The 18,772-nt window shown below is 34.9% G+C and overlaps 2 protein-coding genes across 3 annotated transcripts in view; one reads left to right on the top strand and one right to left on the bottom strand.

Moving 5' to 3' along the window:
* The window catches only part of mdh2 (malate dehydrogenase 2, NAD (mitochondrial)), a 172,983-nt gene that overhangs the window by 94,321 nt on the left and 59,890 nt on the right, over positions 1-18,772 (bottom strand). The window lies entirely within an intron of this gene.
* prdm15 (PR domain containing 15) overlaps positions 1-18,772 on the top strand; it is a 35,089-nt gene that overhangs the window by 3,341 nt on the left and 12,976 nt on the right. For both annotated transcript variants that reach the window (XR_012386452.1, XM_009305497.5), the window contains exons 2-17: positions 47-86; positions 987-1,080; positions 2,656-2,809; positions 2,878-3,030; positions 4,337-4,439; positions 4,517-4,774; positions 4,858-5,011; positions 7,063-7,184; positions 7,299-7,393; positions 8,529-8,616; positions 9,392-9,559; positions 9,952-10,046; positions 11,349-11,480; positions 11,803-11,946; positions 13,356-13,519; positions 13,615-13,694. Coding sequence is in view for 1 of the 2 variants with exons in the window: in XM_009305497.5 (XP_009303772.1) it covers positions 56-86; positions 987-1,080; positions 2,656-2,809; positions 2,878-3,030; positions 4,337-4,439; positions 4,517-4,774; positions 4,858-5,011; positions 7,063-7,184; positions 7,299-7,393; positions 8,529-8,616; positions 9,392-9,559; positions 9,952-10,046; positions 11,349-11,480; positions 11,803-11,946; positions 13,356-13,519; positions 13,615-13,694 (2,035 nt within the window). In the remaining variant the exon portion in view is untranslated. The remainder of the gene's footprint in view (positions 1-46; positions 87-986; positions 1,081-2,655; positions 2,810-2,877; positions 3,031-4,336; positions 4,440-4,516; positions 4,775-4,857; positions 5,012-7,062; positions 7,185-7,298; positions 7,394-8,528; positions 8,617-9,391; positions 9,560-9,951; positions 10,047-11,348; positions 11,481-11,802; positions 11,947-13,355; positions 13,520-13,614; positions 13,695-18,772) is intronic.

Raw genomic sequence — 18,772 nt, 5'->3', positions numbered from 1 at the left:
TTCAGTGCTATAAATCTAATGTCAGTATTTTGTGCACCATCTCTAGGGTGTCAGGATGGCCGAGCAGACACCAGATGAGTTTATTTGTAAGTGCACAACTATAATCTCACTTGTTTATGAATATGCATGCAGCAGCATTGTATTCTCATTGTTCGAGGGAAAGTTCACCTAAACATCTTGTCATGAGTTCTGTCATTATTTGCTCAAACTCCCATTTGTTTCAAACATTTATGAGTTTTTTCTTCTGTTTTTTTTAATTATAATTTTTGCAGACAGAAAAACAAAGAACAGACAGACAAACCCATCATGAAACAATAACCTGTGCAAAATGTAAAATAAAGCAAGAAACAAGAGAAGATGGCACCATACAAAACATATATGACCTACAAAAAGACGCAGCAATTGATGTAGAGAGAAAGAAAAATTACAAATCAAGTTTTTTCTTCTGTTAACCGTTAAAGAAGATATTTTGAAAAGTGTTGGAAACCCGGCAGCCATTGACTTCCAGTTCATAGTTCCATACTTCTTTGATCATGTACACATTGATATCACCTATATACTATATAACTGCAGGTTAACTATGTTTTAACTTCAACTGTTAAAAACTGTTATTACTAGTTAATTAAAGTTATAAGTAACTAATAACAATATTTGTCATTAACCAATTAATGTTGATTGTTATGCAATGATGAGCGTCTTTTGTAAAGCTGCTTTGAAACTATAATTATTGTGAAAAATACTATACAAATAAACTTGATTTGAATTAAATAGTACTTATTTGTTCCTACTATGGATGCTTATGGCTATTCATTTTCAACATTATTCAAGATATTGTGTTTAATTGCAGACACACAAACAGGTTTGAAGCAAGTGAAGAGTGAGGAAATAATGACAGAATTTAAGTTTTTGAGTGAACTGTTCCTTTAAGTATTTAGCAGTGTCTTTGTTTGATGGCATAATTTCTCATGTGACTGTCGTTGCTGCAGGGTGTGAGGACTGTGGGCAGTATCATGACTCTGAATGTCCTGAACTGGGGCCTGTCGTCACAGTGAGGGACTCGTTTGTTTTGAGTCGGGCACGGTGAGTGGCCATCCGTGGCTTTTGGGCTATTGCCTTCTGAGTGGGTCTTGGCACAGCAGTGACCACAATTAGATGGCCATATGTTCTGTTTTCAAAGGCCAGATATTGTATCTGTCATATGTTTGAGGATAGTGTATTTGTATGACTGTGTATTACAAACACACTGTCATTTGTATTACTTTGCATCTGATAAATAACTAAATGTAAAAGTGCTTGCATTTTTTAAACATTTTATTACAAAATTCTATTATGACAATAGCAGTGTCTACAGTGAGCTTATATATATATATATATATATATATATATATATATATATATATATATATATATATATATATATATATATTTTAGAATTATTAGCCCTCCTGAATTATTAGACCCCCTGTATATTTGTTTTCCCAATTTCTGATCTTTTACAACACATTTCTAAACATAATAGTTTTAATAACTCATTTCTAATAACTGATCTTTGCCATGATGACAGTAAATAATATTTTACTAGATATTTTTCAAGACACTAGTATTCAGCTTAAAGTGACATTTAAAGGCTTAACTAGATTAATTAGGTTAATTGGGCAAGTTGGGGTAATTGGGCAAGTCATTGTTTAACGATAGTTTGGATTTGTGGACAATTAAATAAAATATTGCTTAAGGGAGCTAATAATTTTGACTTTAAAACGGTTTTAAAAAATTGAAAACTCCTTTTATTCTTGGCAAAATAAAATACATTAGACTTTCGCCAGGAGAAAAAATATTATAGGAAATACTGTGAAAAATTCTTTGCTCGGTTGAACATCATTTGGGAAATACATGAAAAAAAAAATACAGGAGGGCGAATAAATTTGACTTTAATTACTGTATATATATATATATATATATATATATATATATATATATATATATATATATATATATATATATATATATATATATATATATATATATATATGTATGTATAAATATAAAATATTCTAAGCATTTAAACATGACAATAAATATTATATACTTAATCCACACACTGCTGTGCAAACGTTTGCATCAATAAGATTTATTTATTTTGAAGAAATCATATTTTAGTGAAAACTGTTGATACATTTATTTTTCAAGATTCTTTGATGAATATAACATTTAAACAGCATTTATTCAAACTGAATATTCATGTAACAATGTAGAAGTCTTCATGATAATGATATGATTTGATATTATGTGATATGATATATGATGTGATTTGATACTATATATTATGATATGATGATTTGATATGATTTGATTAGATATATATGATATGATATATTATATGATATGATATATGATTTGATGTGATATGATATAAAAACAAATTCCTTGTGTGTGAAGCACACTTTGCAATAAAACTGATTCCGATATGATATGATTTGATATGACTGAAGGATCACATGACAGTAAACACTGGAGTAATCATTAACCTTTGCCAACAGTTATTTTGAAATTTTATAATATTTTACACAACTCTATCGTACTGTCGAACAGTATATATATGAATGAGTATATATGAAATATTAACTCTGATTGTAATCATCGTTTTTCATGTTAAAGGTCGTCTTTACCAGACAGCTTGGAGATCAGGTTAGCTGAGGAGGGTAAGGAAGGTGTGTTTGTGCTTCGGCGGTTGGTCAGGAGGACTCGATTTGGCCCATTTGAGGCCACGAGGACTTCAAGCCTTCAGACTGAGGGGGCTTTTCCTTTAAAGGTAAAGGACAGGCCATCAGAATGCTACTCTTAAACCAGTGGAGCTATACTTAATGTTGTGTTTCTCAGATATTCCAGAAGGACGGCTCAGTGGTGTGCTTTGACACGTCCAATGAAGACGACTGTAACTGGATGATGTTGGTTCGGCCTGCCACAGACCACAAACACCAGAACCTGACAGCCTACCAGCAAGATGATGATGTTTATTTTAATACGTCGCAGGTGTGTTTATGCCACACATCATTATATTTTACTATCTTTTTTTATCAATAATTAAGATGTTGAATTGTTGGAGCATGAATTAGCATGTTACTAGCATGTTTTTGGCATTAATTAGCATATTGATAGCAAGTTCTAAGGGTTTGCTAGTTATAGTTATATAGCTGACCAAATATATGAAGGATATAACGGATGAATGTGTGTAAAATGTTCTGTGAGATTTACTGAAAGTTTTCACCCCCTCACTAAAATTCTTCGGGATTTTCTCTGATTTCCTGAGTCAGCTTTCGGAAAACCATTAGACAGATCAGTTAGAAAAGATATAGCATAAATCTTCAGATCAGCCTGCAGGTGTGTAGTAAATTTGATGGTTGTAGCTTGAATGCTTTAGGAGAGGAAGGGTTTCGAAGATTAGTCATTAAAGAAAAATCAAAAGAGTAATAATCAGCCGTAATAAGATTTTTTATCTCATTGTCTAATTGTTTTAAAATATGGAAGTTCAGACCATAACCATAATGGTAAGGACACAGAGGAACAATATCATTGTAATTACTTTCAAAACAACGTGCTTCCAAGCAGAGTCGGACAAACAATTGGTGTTTTTCACTAGGCTCTGTTCGGTTTGCGTTTCCACTGCTGGTAGTGATTATTCTCATGGACCAATGCTTACATCACATTTTGATAAAGGTTTGGCTTACTCAAGGTGGCACTAAAAATGTACAAGGAACTATATGCACACAATAGAAAAGCCCTGAAAAGTGAGCTGTACCGAACTTAACCCTGCTGTACCATGCAATGAAATCATGCCTTATGAGGGCCAATCCGAATTCATCCTGCTTTAATGTCTGCAAGAACTGGAAATTGCTGATACTTTAATTTCAGTATGCTGATGCACTTCCAACTGAAACGGAGTATTAAGTAGGGGCCGGGGACTTTTTTTGCTCATCATTCCCTAAATCATGAACTACCAGTAAGAGAGGGTATTAATAAGCAGTTGCTATGGAAATCCTCTGGTTGACGTCAACAGAAGGACCACCATGCCAAACATGGAAGCAAATGTTCAGACTTTCATTAAAGATATTCACAGCAAACTTTTTTTTTCCAGCGGATTAACAGTGGATCAATTATTCGCTTCAAGAATAACAATATGAGCTAGCAAAATAAACAGTACATGTTTGTTTCACTCACAGAGCTAAATGACCTCATTCTTTGATGTGGACACTATAATAATTTTTCATGTCAGTGTGGCTTTAGAGTATATAGATTTGATTGCCTATTTACTTGAATTCTTGAATTTCCTTCTCTGCAGGATGTTCTACCTGGGACAGAGTTGAGAGTCTGGTATGGAGCGTTTTATGCCAAAAAAATGGATCGGCCTGTACTTAGGCCACCTTTACTTCCACCCCAACCAGGTATGCGTGCTTTAAAGTATCTTTATGGTGTTCAGAGTATCTCTTTTTGCTCATGATTCATCCTTTTGCCTCTTTAGAATTGCCATCCAACAAACCTGGAGACTCTCCAATGAAGGCACCACCACCAGAGAACCTTCCTGTCCCAGACCAGCTGCTCTGCCAAACTCCAGCACCAGCTGAAGACCCACCTGTCCCGCAGGTTACAGAGGCACTATCCCAAAACAATACTGCCATAATTGCTCCGATTCAACCAGAGCCAGCCAAAAAGCAAAGCAGACCAAGACGGACAAAAACACAGAAATCTGTGCCAAGTGGAGCAGCTAATTCTGCTCAAGGTGAGGTGGGAATTTTAGGAAATGCTCATTTAGTAGAAAAGTAACACAAAAATGAGATTTATATGTCACATTTTGGCTAGCAGAAGCTCCTGTTGCCGAGTCCAATGAGCAGCCTCTCAGTACTGTGGCTCCTGATGTCCCTCTTTCTGTGCTGGACGTCCAGGAGGTCATGGTTAGTGTAGACCCTCTGCCACTCAAAACATCCCGCTTGACACGCTCCCCCATCTCATCTGGAAAGTAAGGAAACAATTACTGTTTGTTTATGTGTTTTAAAATGCATGAACTACTCATTAAATGTAAATAGGCAGCAATTTAAATCTGAAGGATTCAATAGTATCTGGCTGCAGACTTGGACATGCAGTCTGAGACATGCACTCTCAGACACATGCACTTTGCAGAGCTAGTGATGTCACTCTGAGGGGTAGAGTTAGGGGCGGAGGTAGGTGTGCGCATTAACCAAGCATTGCATGCAGTCTCAGCTTGTGGATCATGTGACACTGCATTCAGATTTGCCATTACAGGATAATGTATATTTTAAAATTTATTACAAATTTGCGGACAGAATATGTCAAATTGATAATGCTTTTTCCTAATCTTTGTCTTCAAACTTATTTGACAAACAAATGTATTGCAATAAAATGTCTTTTTAACATTTTTCATATTATGCATATTTCTTAACATTATTGTTATAGTTTTGTGTTCAAAAAAAGAACATTTAAGAGTTCTTACAGTCCTCAACATTTTTAACCTATGTGTCATTTAATTTTTGTCTCACAATTATGACAAAACATTTAACCTCAGAGCTCAAAAAAAGACTACAAAGGTTTACAAAAAAGTTATAATCTTGGAACTTCAACAGATAATTTCTCTGCAACTCTTACATGGTCGCCCACTGAAGCTAAGCAGAGCTGCGTCTAGTCAGTGCCTGGATGGGAGACCAAATGGGAAAGCTAGGTTGCTGCCAGAAGTGGTGTTAGTGAGACCAGCAGGGGGCGCTCAAACCACGGACTGTATGGGTCCTAACACCCCAGTATATTGATGGGGACTCAATTTTTCTCAGTGAGCGCCGTCTTTTGGATGAGACAAGGTCCTGATTCTCTGTGATTGTTAAAAATCCCAGGATGTCCTTTGAAAAGAGTAGGGCCAAATTTGCCCTCTATCCTCTGACCATCATGGCCTTCTAACCATCCCCATATCATAATTGGCTTCACCACTCTGTGTTCTCGCCACCAATCAGTTGGTGTATGGTGTGCAGTCTGGCGCAATATGGCTGCTGTCGTGTCATCCAGGTGTAGTCCAAAAAAGTGCTTTGAGTGTCCAGAAAAGTGCTATATAAATGTAAGGAATTATTATTATTATTATTCTAAGAAAAAAGAAGGCAAATTTGTATTATTTAAACAGATAATATCTGAACCGCAGTTTGTAATTTAGAGTTCTGAGGAAAAAAATCTGATTTGTGAGATGTAAACTCTATATAAAGCATAAAGAATCTTGCCTTTTCAAGAAATAATATCAATTCTGAGAAAAAGAGTGGCAAGATAAACACAAAATTCCAAGATAATAGTTGGAATGTAATGTAAAGTCATTTATAAACATAACAGTTTTAATAGGTCAGAATTGTGAGATGTAAACTCTGAATTACAAAATAAAAGTCACCTATATATTCCAATGAAAAAAAGAATTATTAGGTTTATACTCAGTATCGCAACAGGAACAAATTTGAATTCTATGTTACATAATCCACAAACTCATAACTGCAAAAACAATTATTAGTGTATATTACAATGTCCAATATATGTACAGTTGAAATTAAAATAATTAGAATGGTTTTCTTTATTAAAATGATTAGAAATATTTCCCAAATGATGTTTAACAGAGCAAGGACTTTTTCACAGTAATTCCCATGAGATTTTTTTTTCTGGAAAAAGTCGTATTTGTTTTAATTCAGTGAGAATAAAAGCAGTTTTATATTTTTAAATATCATTTTAAGGTCAATATTATTAACCCTCTTTAACTTTAATTATTAGCCCCAACACATTTAGCTGAATACTAATATCTGGAAAAATATCTAGTAAAATATGATGTTCTGTCATCAAGGCAAAGATAAAATAAATCAGTTATTAGAAATGAGTAATTAAAACTATTATGTTCAGAAATATGTTAAATTCTGACTTCAACTGCATATATTTTTCTTTCTTGTCTTTATTCCCCTCAGATTTACATATTTATGTATCTCTGTGTTGAAATATAATGTCATCGATCATACCTTTTGTCCTGTTTTCTGCCAGACCTATTCTGAGAAAGCGAACTCTTCGTCCGGGTGGTGATCATAAAAGAGTTTACCAGTGCTGCCTCTGCAATAAAGTGTTTCAGAACAGCAGTAACCTCAACCGACACATCCGCTCCCATGGTACGTCTTCCATCATCCCTAAAAAAGGACTTGTCGCTCTGTTTACCCAGAGAAGTTATTAGAAGTTGTGCCATATGCTTTATGTCTAATCGAAACCGTCTTCTTCACATACAGGAGACAAGTGTTTTAAGTGTGACGAGTGCGACAAGATGTTCAGTCGAAAAGAGAGTCTTAAACAGCACATATCCTATAAACACAGCAAGAATGAGGTATGAGGCATTTTGATCAATTATTTTGCATTTACTGATATTTAAAGGTTCAGGACACCCTGGAGAACTTTTTTTTTTTTATATTAACAGATGTGTGTGTGTTGAGCATCAGTTAAGATAATGTTAGCACCTGTCAGCTTTAATTGTGGGCAAAACTGGATAATTTTGAGCTTTTGTCAGCAAATTTCAGCTTCCGGGTTTTAAATGATTTTTGGGGCGGAATCAAAATCGGTGACGTAGCGCAGTACTGCAAGTGCAATGATGACGCGTCGGTTTCTCATTATTATTCATAGCGGAGTTTTCTTATCCTATGAGAAGAGCCGGCTGCTTAATTATTCATGAGACCTGCCAGAGTCAAGCCCGAGCTGTGAGCAGGTCACGGACCCTCGGCACAGGCACACAGTATTTAGCCATTCATGAAGGCTCATATGCGTTTGTTTCCATGATCCATGCGGTTTGTTGCATGTTTTCCCCCGCGATCCTGTCAGGGCCGATCATACAGCAAAGCTGTGTGTGTGCTGCTAGCATTTTTGTCGGGAGAGCAGCACGAGAATTAGAGAATGGCGGACGCTGTCTTTTATCAGGAGTTCCTTGACATTCAGACACATCGCCGTGCTGCTGTGTTTGCCTAAATCCTCCAGATTACCAGCAGGGCTAATGGTTAAAATAGACGGGTCAGGAGACCTGCTGCACTGAGTCTGCTGGATACGGGGATTGAAGGAGAAGTCCTCATTTATAGGGTTTACGTGAACACACTTATCTTTATAATGATATAAATTGTGGTTATGTGTATATGAAATTACGAATAACAAATGTAGCAGGGCATTAAATCACTGTTTATTTCTTTGCATTTTAACTTTGTAAACTATAAACTCGTGCGTCTCCTCACGGTTTGTCTCATTTTGTGAGCTAGCTTCATTCGCTCACGTTCTCCCCTGCTGGCCACGCCCACTCCTGCCCGATGCTCGCGGAGCTCCACGCCCATTAATCATGCATCTTTTGAAAAAATTCTGAAGTAGACTTTAATCGAAAGGGGGGGGTGTCATGGCCCTTTAAATTAACATTAAAAATTGTGTCCGTCTAAAAAAAAGATACATTTATTTTTCTGTATGTTTTACTTGTTTGTTTTTCCTAGCCTGACATTGAGTATAGATACAAATGTTCAACCTGTGAGAAATCCTTCCGAGTGGAAAATGCCTTAAGATTTCATAACTGCAGGACAGGTAAAGCTTCATTTTTAATATCATTTATTTAATTGTTTTAGCAAAATATCGCGCTGTTGTTGATTTATCAATTTTGTGCCAATGGACTTAAAAAATGGGAATAAAGATTTTTTTTAATTATGTTTTTATTGTTATTTATTTATTACTTTTGTAGTTAGTTTTTTTGTTGTTGGTTATATATATATATATATATATATATATATATATATATATATATATATATATATATATAATTATTATTATTATTATTATTTATACATTAACTGTGTTATTTTATAACTATACTGTTTTTCTGATGGTCATTGAACATTGTATTATTACTTATTTTTGTATGTATATCATATTGTATCAGCACAAAATGTTAATGAATATATTTGGCAAAAGAAAAAAAAGAAAAAAAAATATATAATTATTATTATTATTATTATTAGCTCCTTTAAGCTATATTTTTTCCGATAGTCTACAGAACAAATCATCGTTATACAATAACTTGCCTAATTACCCTAACCTGCCTAGTTATCCTAATTAACCTTATTAACTTAAAGCTGTATAGAAGTGTCTTGAAAATTATCTAGTCAAATATTATTTACTGTCATTGTGGCAAAGATAAAAAATAATAAAATTATTAGAAATGAGTCTTTATAACTATTATGTTTAGAAATGTGTTGAAAACATCTTCCCTCCATTAAACAGAAATTGAGGAAAAAAATAAACAGGGGGGCTGATAATTCTGACTTCAACTGTACGTATCTCTTATGCTTCCCTTTTGTTGCAGATGACAAAACGTTCCAGTGTGAGATTTGCTCCAGGTTTTTCTCCACTAACAGTAACTTGTCCAAACACAAAAAGAAACACGGAGAGAAGCTGTACGCCTGTGAAATCTGCAATAAGATGTTTTACCGCAAAGACGTCATGCAGGACCACCAGAGGCGACATGTCGTTGGTGAGATATACATTTCATATCAATTTTTAATCTTTTAAAATAGAAAACACTTGAGGAACATATTTAACATCCTTATGAAGTATTACTGAAAGTGAAAATGGCATATAAAGTACAGTATGTAGACACCTGAATCAACTCATCAAAACATTAGAAGAGACTCTCAAGACCTGAAGATAATGAGTTAGATACGGGAGACATCCAAAATATATATTGTTGGTGTGCTTCCAGGAGTAAGGTTGGGAAACACTCCTCTAATCAGTAAATAAACACTAGCAGTAAACAGATCTGCTCTGTTTCTAGGCTTCATTAACTTTCTATGCCCTTCGCTTTAAGCACAGATCATCAAGCATTATGTCACTTCCTCTGTGTATGCATAAATGGCTTTTCCACAGGCCCGAAGAACTTGAAACGTGAGGAGCTTGAAGTCAACGGTGAGGAGGGAAGCAAATACAGAAAGGAGCCTTCAGCGTGTCCTATTTGTGGAAAGGTGATGCTCCTCAACCTCTTTTTTATTTAACCCATTGATTTTTTGCTCAAAATATGAACAAATAGTCCTGATAAAGCTTGAGTTTGTTTTAGGATGAGAACAGATAATTTTTTCTCCTAATTCTTACATTTTGTGGTGTAGGTGATGTTTGAATAGATTGAAGATTACATTATAAAAAACATTTAAAATATTTTGGAACAGTAAACATGTCAGGCTAAAAAATAAAAATAAGTCATTATTTCTCTACAAGCAGATATTTTTGCCCTAAAAAAACTAAACAAAATAGTCATTAAAAAATGTAAAAAAATAAAAACTTACATATACCGTAGGAACGGTATAACAGAAAATTATAGCGGTTTTAAAAACTTGGCTTTTCCAACCTGTGTTAAACCTTGAAATCGGTTATCATCCCATGCATAGATCTAACTAACATTCTTAGAATTGTAAGATGTAAACTCAGAATTGTGGATAAAAAAGTGAAAAAAGAAAATTATAATTGCAAGATGTAGAGTAAAAAAAGAAGCCTGAAACCTTGCAGGTGTGAGAAATAGCTAACAATATTTATAGTTAGTTATCTAAATATAATTAGACAATAACTTGCCTAATTACCTTAACCTACCTAGTTAATCTAATCAATCTAGTTAAGCCTTTAAATGTCACTTTAATCTGTACAGAAGTGTCTTGAAAAATATCTAGTCAAATATTATTTACTGTCATCATAGCAAAGATAAAATAAATCAGTTATTAGAAATGAGTCATTAAAACTATTATGATTAGAAATGTGCTGAAAAAATCTTCTCTACGTTAAACAGAAATTGGGGGGAAAATAAACAGGGAGGCTAATAATTCTGACTTCAACTGTGTGTATGTATATATATATTAATGCAAGGAACTGTTAATTAGGTTACACATTTTTACTGTAGTATTTTTACATTTAAAATTTTTCTTTTTTTTCCGAATTTTTACGTTTTCTTTGCCCATATTTATAAAGGGTTCCAATGTTAGTGGAGGGCATTGAAGAAATGAAAAAATAAAACAGATATTTTTTTATTTTCAGGCATTCTTGTTACACGTTCAATATAATTGCTAAAGTAATTTCAAATAATTAATTCATTATACATAATTTCGTGCAACTAACCCTAGGCCAAAACCTCATGCTGACCCTTACCACATATAGTAAGTACATTAAATGGATAGTTACACTCTAAAAAAGACACCTTAAATTAAAAAAGAAAGTAAACAAAAACAAAGCACTATTAAAAAAATAGTGTAACCAAGCTTTTTTAAAAATTATTATTCAAGGTGTTTTCATGTCGGAGTAATATGAACAAACATTTACTGACCCACGGGGACAAGAAATACACCTGTGAGATCTGTGGTCGCAAGTTCTTCCGTGTGGACGTCCTGAGAGATCACATCCACGTGCACTTTAAGGTGTGGAGGAATTTTTTCTATCTGTCCGTCCTTCTGTCCGTCTGTCTGTCTGTCTGTCTGTCTGTCTGTCTGTCTGTCTGTCTGTCTGTCTATCTATCTATCTATCTATCTATCTATCTATCTATCTATCTATCTATCTATCTATCTATCTATCTATCTATCTATCTATCTATCTATCTATCTATCTATCTATCTATCTCCGTCCGTCCGTCCGTCTATCTATGCCATCCATCCATCTTGTATTGAATATGAAAACAAAATGACCAACCCACAAGAATATAATGATGTCCACTTATTGAGTCCCAAAATGCATCTTTTCCAGGACATCGCCCTAATGGATGAGCAGGAGCGAGAGGACTTCATTAAGAAGATTGGCATCTCTATGGAGGAGAGCGACGACAGCTCTGATGAGGAAGATGAGAAGAACGATCCCGAACATCACAAATACAGCTGCAAGAAATGTCAGGTAAACGAGGAGCCACTCACGGTATTTATTCAGTTCATTCAGTTTTTCTATTGGGCTTAGTCCCTTTATTAATCAGGGGTTGCCACAACGAAATGAACCACCAACTACTTATCCAGCATATGTTTTTACACAGCGGATGCCATTCCAGCTGCAACCTATCACTGGGAAACACCCACACACACTCTCATGCACACACATACACTACGGCCAATTTAGTTTATTCAGTTCACCTATAGCGCATAACTTTGGACTTGTGGGGAAACCGGAGCACCCGTAGGAAACCCAGGCTAACACGGGGAGAACATGCAAACTCCACACAGAAAACTGACCCAGCTGGGTTTCGAACCAGCGACCTTCTTGCTGTAAGGTGATTGTGCTACCCACTGCAACACTATGATGCTGTTTCAGTTATTCAATGTTTTTTTCTAAATGCTCACAGATGCATATTTGAATTGTGTTTCCGTTCACATTAATTTTTTCATTGCAATATAGATACAATGTTTAATGCAAGTCAGATTAAAATAATCAGTGCATGTTTCGATTTTTTTTATTTTATATATTTATTATTAAATAGTAATAAGCAGCAGCAATATTTACCAATTTATTACCGGGGTGTGAAAAAATTTTGAGGAAAGCATTTGAAAATTTTCTAGTTTCTCTTCCTGTATTTATGAGGCATGTATTTGAGTAATAAATATATTTATAAGTATATAATACACACACATAACATACAAAATATATTTATATAAATATATTTATATTTATTCATTTTCTTGTTGGCTTAGTCCCTTTATTAATCCGGGGACGCCACAGCGGTATGAACCGCCAACCTATCCAGCACATTTTTATGCAGCGGATGCCCTTCCAGCCGCAACCCATCTCTGGGAAAATGTATATATTTATAATTTTTTTTTTCTTTTTTCGTTTTGGAAAATAATAATTGGTCATGAATGACAGATGTTTTCAGTTGTTATGATTAAGAATCAGTGTTATTTCAATAAACATTAACTTCTGGAAACATTGGTATTGAGTGTACAAAAATAAATATAAACGTATCTAAAAACCTGCCATCTTTTTGTTATCTTTTGCAAAAAATGCTGTTGGTGACAATGTTTTTACTTTAGATTTAAAAGAAATGTCATCAATAGTTTACAGAATAATACAAAATAATAAGGAAGAAAAATGTTTTTTTTGAACAAAAGTTTTATTTGAACACACAACTATAAATTATAAATCAAGAGAAACTGAGAATTTTCAAGCGGTCTTTTATATTTTTCTATAGTTGTAAATATTGATACAAATAAAATGGGATGTATAGACTTCTATAATCCTTCTTTTTTTAGGAGCCATAATATTTTGTTAATAACAAAACATTTATTCACGAATCGTCATCTGTTTATGTTCTTCAGGTGACATTCGCCAAGGGCCGTGATTACTTGAAACACATAATGGAAATGCATAAGGAAAAAGGTTACAACTGCACGATGTGTAATCGCCGCTTTGCTCTGAAAGCCACATACAACGCTCATCTAGTTATTCACCGAGACCACCTGCCTGATCCTGCAGTGCAGAAGTAAGACCACCACACTGAAGATGTTCAGAGCTTTCTGTTTAGAAGAATATCATATTTGTTGATGGAATCTAGAAATGTTGTCTAATATATTTCAGATATATTCATCCATGTGAAATGTGTGGACGGATCTTTAACAGCATCGGGAACCTGGACAGGCACAAAATCATCCACACAGGTAGGAAAAAAACGTATTTTAGACCAGAAAGGCTACAACATTTGCAAACAGTTGAATTTTCAAGTTTTTAAATCTATTGTAAGCATGTATGAACACTAAGATTGGGTATGTTTTTATTTATTTATTCATTACAATACGGGTGCCAAATCAACACTCGAAAAGAGTCACAAAATGAAAAATTCTTTAAATTCAAGGATACGTTAAACTTTTTAGCTCAGGGAATATGTACAGTTGTCACGATCAACAGTGATCTACCCATCATAGATAGCTGGAGAACATTCACATTCACCAGAACTACAATCCTGCCTCAAAATAAACTACAGATCCAGTCATGCAACACACACACACACACCTGCTTTAAGTCACCATTGATTAATCTCCCACAGCTGATGCATCTCATGGACTGATTACACACACATATATACTGTATGGCTCACTTTAAAGACACTCTTGTAAACTGATTGTGAACATTACGATGCGTTTATCCCTTGCCTTGCCTTCCTTGTTTAGTAGTGATGTTGAAATGAAGCTTTCTGAACCAGTGAAACTCATTCATGTAGTAATACAACAACAGAAATATAAACAAATCACTCAATTCCTGTAGTTTTTACACATAAGGTATGTCACATTACACAACCGATGACTGTAGTAAAATCCAAGGTATTCAAAAATATTTACAATTGTTGTATTCCAACTAGTCCCGTTCCAAGCGGGGAACGAATCAGCGATTCCTGCATGGGAGGCGAATGCTCTAGGAGGAGGCTATGTGAGCGATGCTTTTGGGCTGCACTCGCCAGCTGGCCTCTGTTCAACACTAGTATACTACTTATATGCAGGGGTTTTCTTTAAAGGTAGTTGTAAAAAAATACACTAATACACTTTAGTATGGTTCAAATCCTTTTTACTATAATTTACTATTGTATTTTGATTTAATTACTGGTGTGTGGGACCGGTGCAGTGCTTTGAAACAGTAGAAATGTATGTAATCGACGCCTTATCTCTTGCTATGCACTTTACTATATGCGCCTTACTAACCCATGAGGGTGTTTAAAAATTTGAATCAATATTTGAACCAGTCACGTGGTTATAGGTGAAAATGAAGCTTCGGACGTCACTGATCCTGTGATGATGGCAAAATGAATCAAGCTCCAGTACACTGCTTCACTGCGAGAAGCATCGTTTTTTTGATACATGCTTCGAAGCCTCGGCGCACAATGTCATATCACTAGTGTTTAGATCTTGCTTTGTTTTGTTTGTTTACGTTGTATACTCCCTGCCTTCGTACCTATGGCTGTTATTTCGACTACGACTTTGGATTGCCCATTCACTTCTGTTGTCCCTGTATTGACCATTGCTTGCCTGACCACTCTGTTTAATAAAACCTGCAAAAGGATACTCAGTCCTTGTCCACATTCACTTCACATTACAACAATGCAAATTGCATCAAAGCAGCTGTTTACAGTAAACAAGAAATAATCCAGCTTTAAATACCAGCAATTTATTTTTGCAGAAATATGACCACATTTGAGTTTTCTGGCTAATACACACTTCATGACTTACTGCATTTCCTGACCTCTCATGAGAGTGTTTAAAATGATGGAGTGTACACGACATTTCACTATAAATATAACATTTTAACAGAATAGTTTTAAAGCTGATGTAAAACCTTTAAAGTCACGCTCCATATTGAAATAACATGGCGAATATGTGCTTTTTCACAGATGTTATAATTGATAAAATGACTTTGTCCATGTTTAAAATACAGTAGCTGATATCCATTGTTCTGTTCACACATTGCCTTGTCAACTCAATACGTCTGTGGTTATTGCACACCGATAATGATGTTTGTTTTCCACTCGTTTCTTTTCTGATTGTGAAATGAGTCCCACTTCAGTGTTGACATCTTGTGGACAAACCAAGTAGTGCAAAAATGATTCAAAGCACATGTGCAAGCTGCTTGTACTTCATATGCACGGTTAGAAAAATTGAGTTGCGCACGTGTAGTATCTTTCCAGTCCCCTACTTCCTGACTCTTCCTTTATACTTTCTAGTGTTTGTGTTTTTTCTGTCCAACGGTAATAACCAATACAAATAGGCCTTTTTCACACTTCCTGGTTCCGGTAAGCGAAGCAGTGTACCACAACATCCGGTTTCAATGCGACGTAGCAAGAAAGAATGGCAGGGTCATCTCATCGCTGTGATTGCTGCGTTCCCAGCTGCTCCAACTCAAAAACGACACTCTTACTTTAATGACCACGATCTCCCGAAAGACGAACAACAGGGAAAATCATGGATGACAATATTAAAAGGGGGTTGAATGCCGTTTCAAGTTATATGCGGGAGTACATTCTTATGCTGTATGCACTTCAAGCGGAGATTAGTATGTTTCATTAAAAACTGATGGTCTATGGTTTATTTTGATGAGTAATTATAATATAGACAAAACTCCAGTTAAGCTATCTGCCTTCCACAAACAAGTGCTCATCATGGTCATTAATCTATAAGCATGATTTATCCCTACATTGTTGTTATTTTGGAATAGACAGTTCATACAAATGCAAATCTCTTTTTTTTAGTTGGTTTGACAGCAAAATTATTTGTTTAGTGAGTTATATAATAAAGATGGTAAACTTTTCTTACAATGAACTCCTTTATTACAAAATCTCAATAACCCAGCAAGTTTTCAACTGTTATTGGTTCAATGCAGAGATGTTATTCATTCATGTTATTTAGAGGTATTAATAAGACCATCCTTCTGATGCATCGTCTTTTGATATTACTAAATCTTATGTCGGCAAATTTTGTTTTACTAAATACCAAGAGTAATGATAGAGCTATTCATACTCTTTTCCAAAAATAAATCATTACTGTACCTTATATTCAATTTTATTATATGTCTTTATTAAAGTGTGAATTGAAGAAAAGTGTGGCTGTTACCACAGAAGTATCATGTTAGAAATAGAATTAAAGAAATGTCCTATAAACTCATCCACAGGTTTTATCCAGCAAAACATTGTTTGCAAAAATTTAAAAGTGGGATTTATGTAAATTGTATTTTTGTAACGAATATGAGGAGACAGTTTTACACTTATTTTGGCATTGTACATAGTCAGCTTATGGGGTGAGCTGCAAAATGTATTAATAACGATTCTTTTGTGTTCAAAACCTCTTTCATTATGGATATATGTACATTTGGGCTTTACTTGATTATCCTAATCTAGAGGAAAATAGTTTTATTTATTTAATTTGCTTATGTTGTTAACAAAATTGTACATTCAAAATGTAAATTTACTAATATGAAACCAGATTTTAAGGTATTGATGACTGAAATATGCTTGTATAATACCAGTATCAACTCGACCCACTTTAAAATGTGTGAACTCTACCATGTATTTTATTATAACATATGTTTTATTACATTTTGTATATTTGTATTTTATTTATAATTACCCCCTGGTATGTACATTTTTGTATTGTAAAATGTTATTTGCTGTTCTTTAAATAAATAATAAAAATGAATATTATCCACGAGTAAGAGCTAACGTGTTTCCAGACTTGAGAAAACCTCACGAGCATTAAACAACCTGTAATGTATTAACCGATAGCAACTCGCCATTCACTATATCTGACTCTGAATAAAAAGGAAGGAAGGGGTTAGCACAGTTTACAGACGGGACTACTGACATAAAACTCATCCTGCTGGATGTTAAATAGCCAGGTTAATCTAGTTTACGAATGGCTTGAATGAGCAGATTTTATGCTGTTGGCTGTGCACTTTACTGGAACCTGACGTTGCAAACGCTGTGTAAGACACGTTTTCTGCACAAACTCTGCAAATCGGTATCATCTTTTAAATGCTGTTTTATTAAGGCAGTTTTACACATTCACCGAACAACATCTTCCTGTCCAAATTATGGCAAAGTTGACCGTGAGAAAGTCATCCGCTGTCCCGAGGCTGTCATGTCTCTGCGACTCCTAGCGAACCCGGAAATATCGATACACTGCTTCGAAGGGCGCTTCCGGTGTTCAATTCCGCTGTGAAAAGGGTCTATTAGCGCTGTCAAGCGGTTAATCATGATTATTCACATACAAAATAAAAGACACAATATTAATTTGTGCGTACTGTGAATTTTTTGTGTATATAAATAAATGTATAAAGTATTTGTTTATATTTAAATACATATAAATATTTATAAATGATACAAATTATATTTAAATATATATGCCCATACACACTGACCGGCCACTTTATTAGGTACACCTGTCCAGCTGTTTGTTAATGCAAATTTCTAATCAGCCAATCACATGGCAGGAACTCAATGCATTTAGGCACGTAGACATGGTCAAGACGATCTGCTGCAGTTCAAACTGAGCATCAGAATGGGGAAAAAAGGTGATTTAAGTGACTTTGAACGTGGCTTGGTTGTTGGTGCCAGAAAGGCTGTATTTCAGAAACTGCTGATCCACTGGGATTTTCACACTAAAGCACACTAGGGTTTACTGAGAATGGTCCAAAGAAGAGAAAATATCCAGTGAGTGGCAGAGTCTCGATTTCTGCTGCGACATTCAGATGGTAGGGTCAGAATATGGCATCAACACCATGAAGCATGGATCCATCCTGCCTTGTATCAGCGGTTCAGGCTGCTGGTGGTGGTGTATTGGTGTGGGGGATGCTTTCTTGGCACACTTTGGGCCCAAATCCGCAGCAACTGTATGTTGCTATCATGTCAATATGGACCAAAATCTCTGAGGATATTACTAGTACCTTGTTGAATCTATGCCACAAAGGATTAAGGTAGTTCTGAAGGCAAAAGAGGGTCCAACCTAGTACTAGTAAGGTGTACCAAATAAAGTGGCCGGTGAGCGTTTATCTTTTGTATTTTATGCACAGTATGTGTGTGTGTATTTCTACATATATACACACCAATATGCAGTACACATGTATATATATTATATACCTGGATTGTGATTAATCGTTTGACAGCACTAATAAAAGTGTCATTAAAATGTCAGTGTTGGCAATGAAAATCATTATGAATGCACAAAACACAACAGTATAACACTGGTAATGAAATATA

Source organism: Danio rerio, chromosome 10 (assembly GCF_049306965.1).
Source record: "Danio rerio strain Tuebingen ecotype United States chromosome 10, GRCz12tu, whole genome shotgun sequence".
Taxonomy (NCBI): Eukaryota; Metazoa; Chordata; class Actinopteri; order Cypriniformes; family Danionidae; genus Danio; species Danio rerio.
The sequence above is the reverse complement of the archived record's forward strand: the minus strand, read 5'-3'. Positions and strand labels throughout refer to the sequence as shown.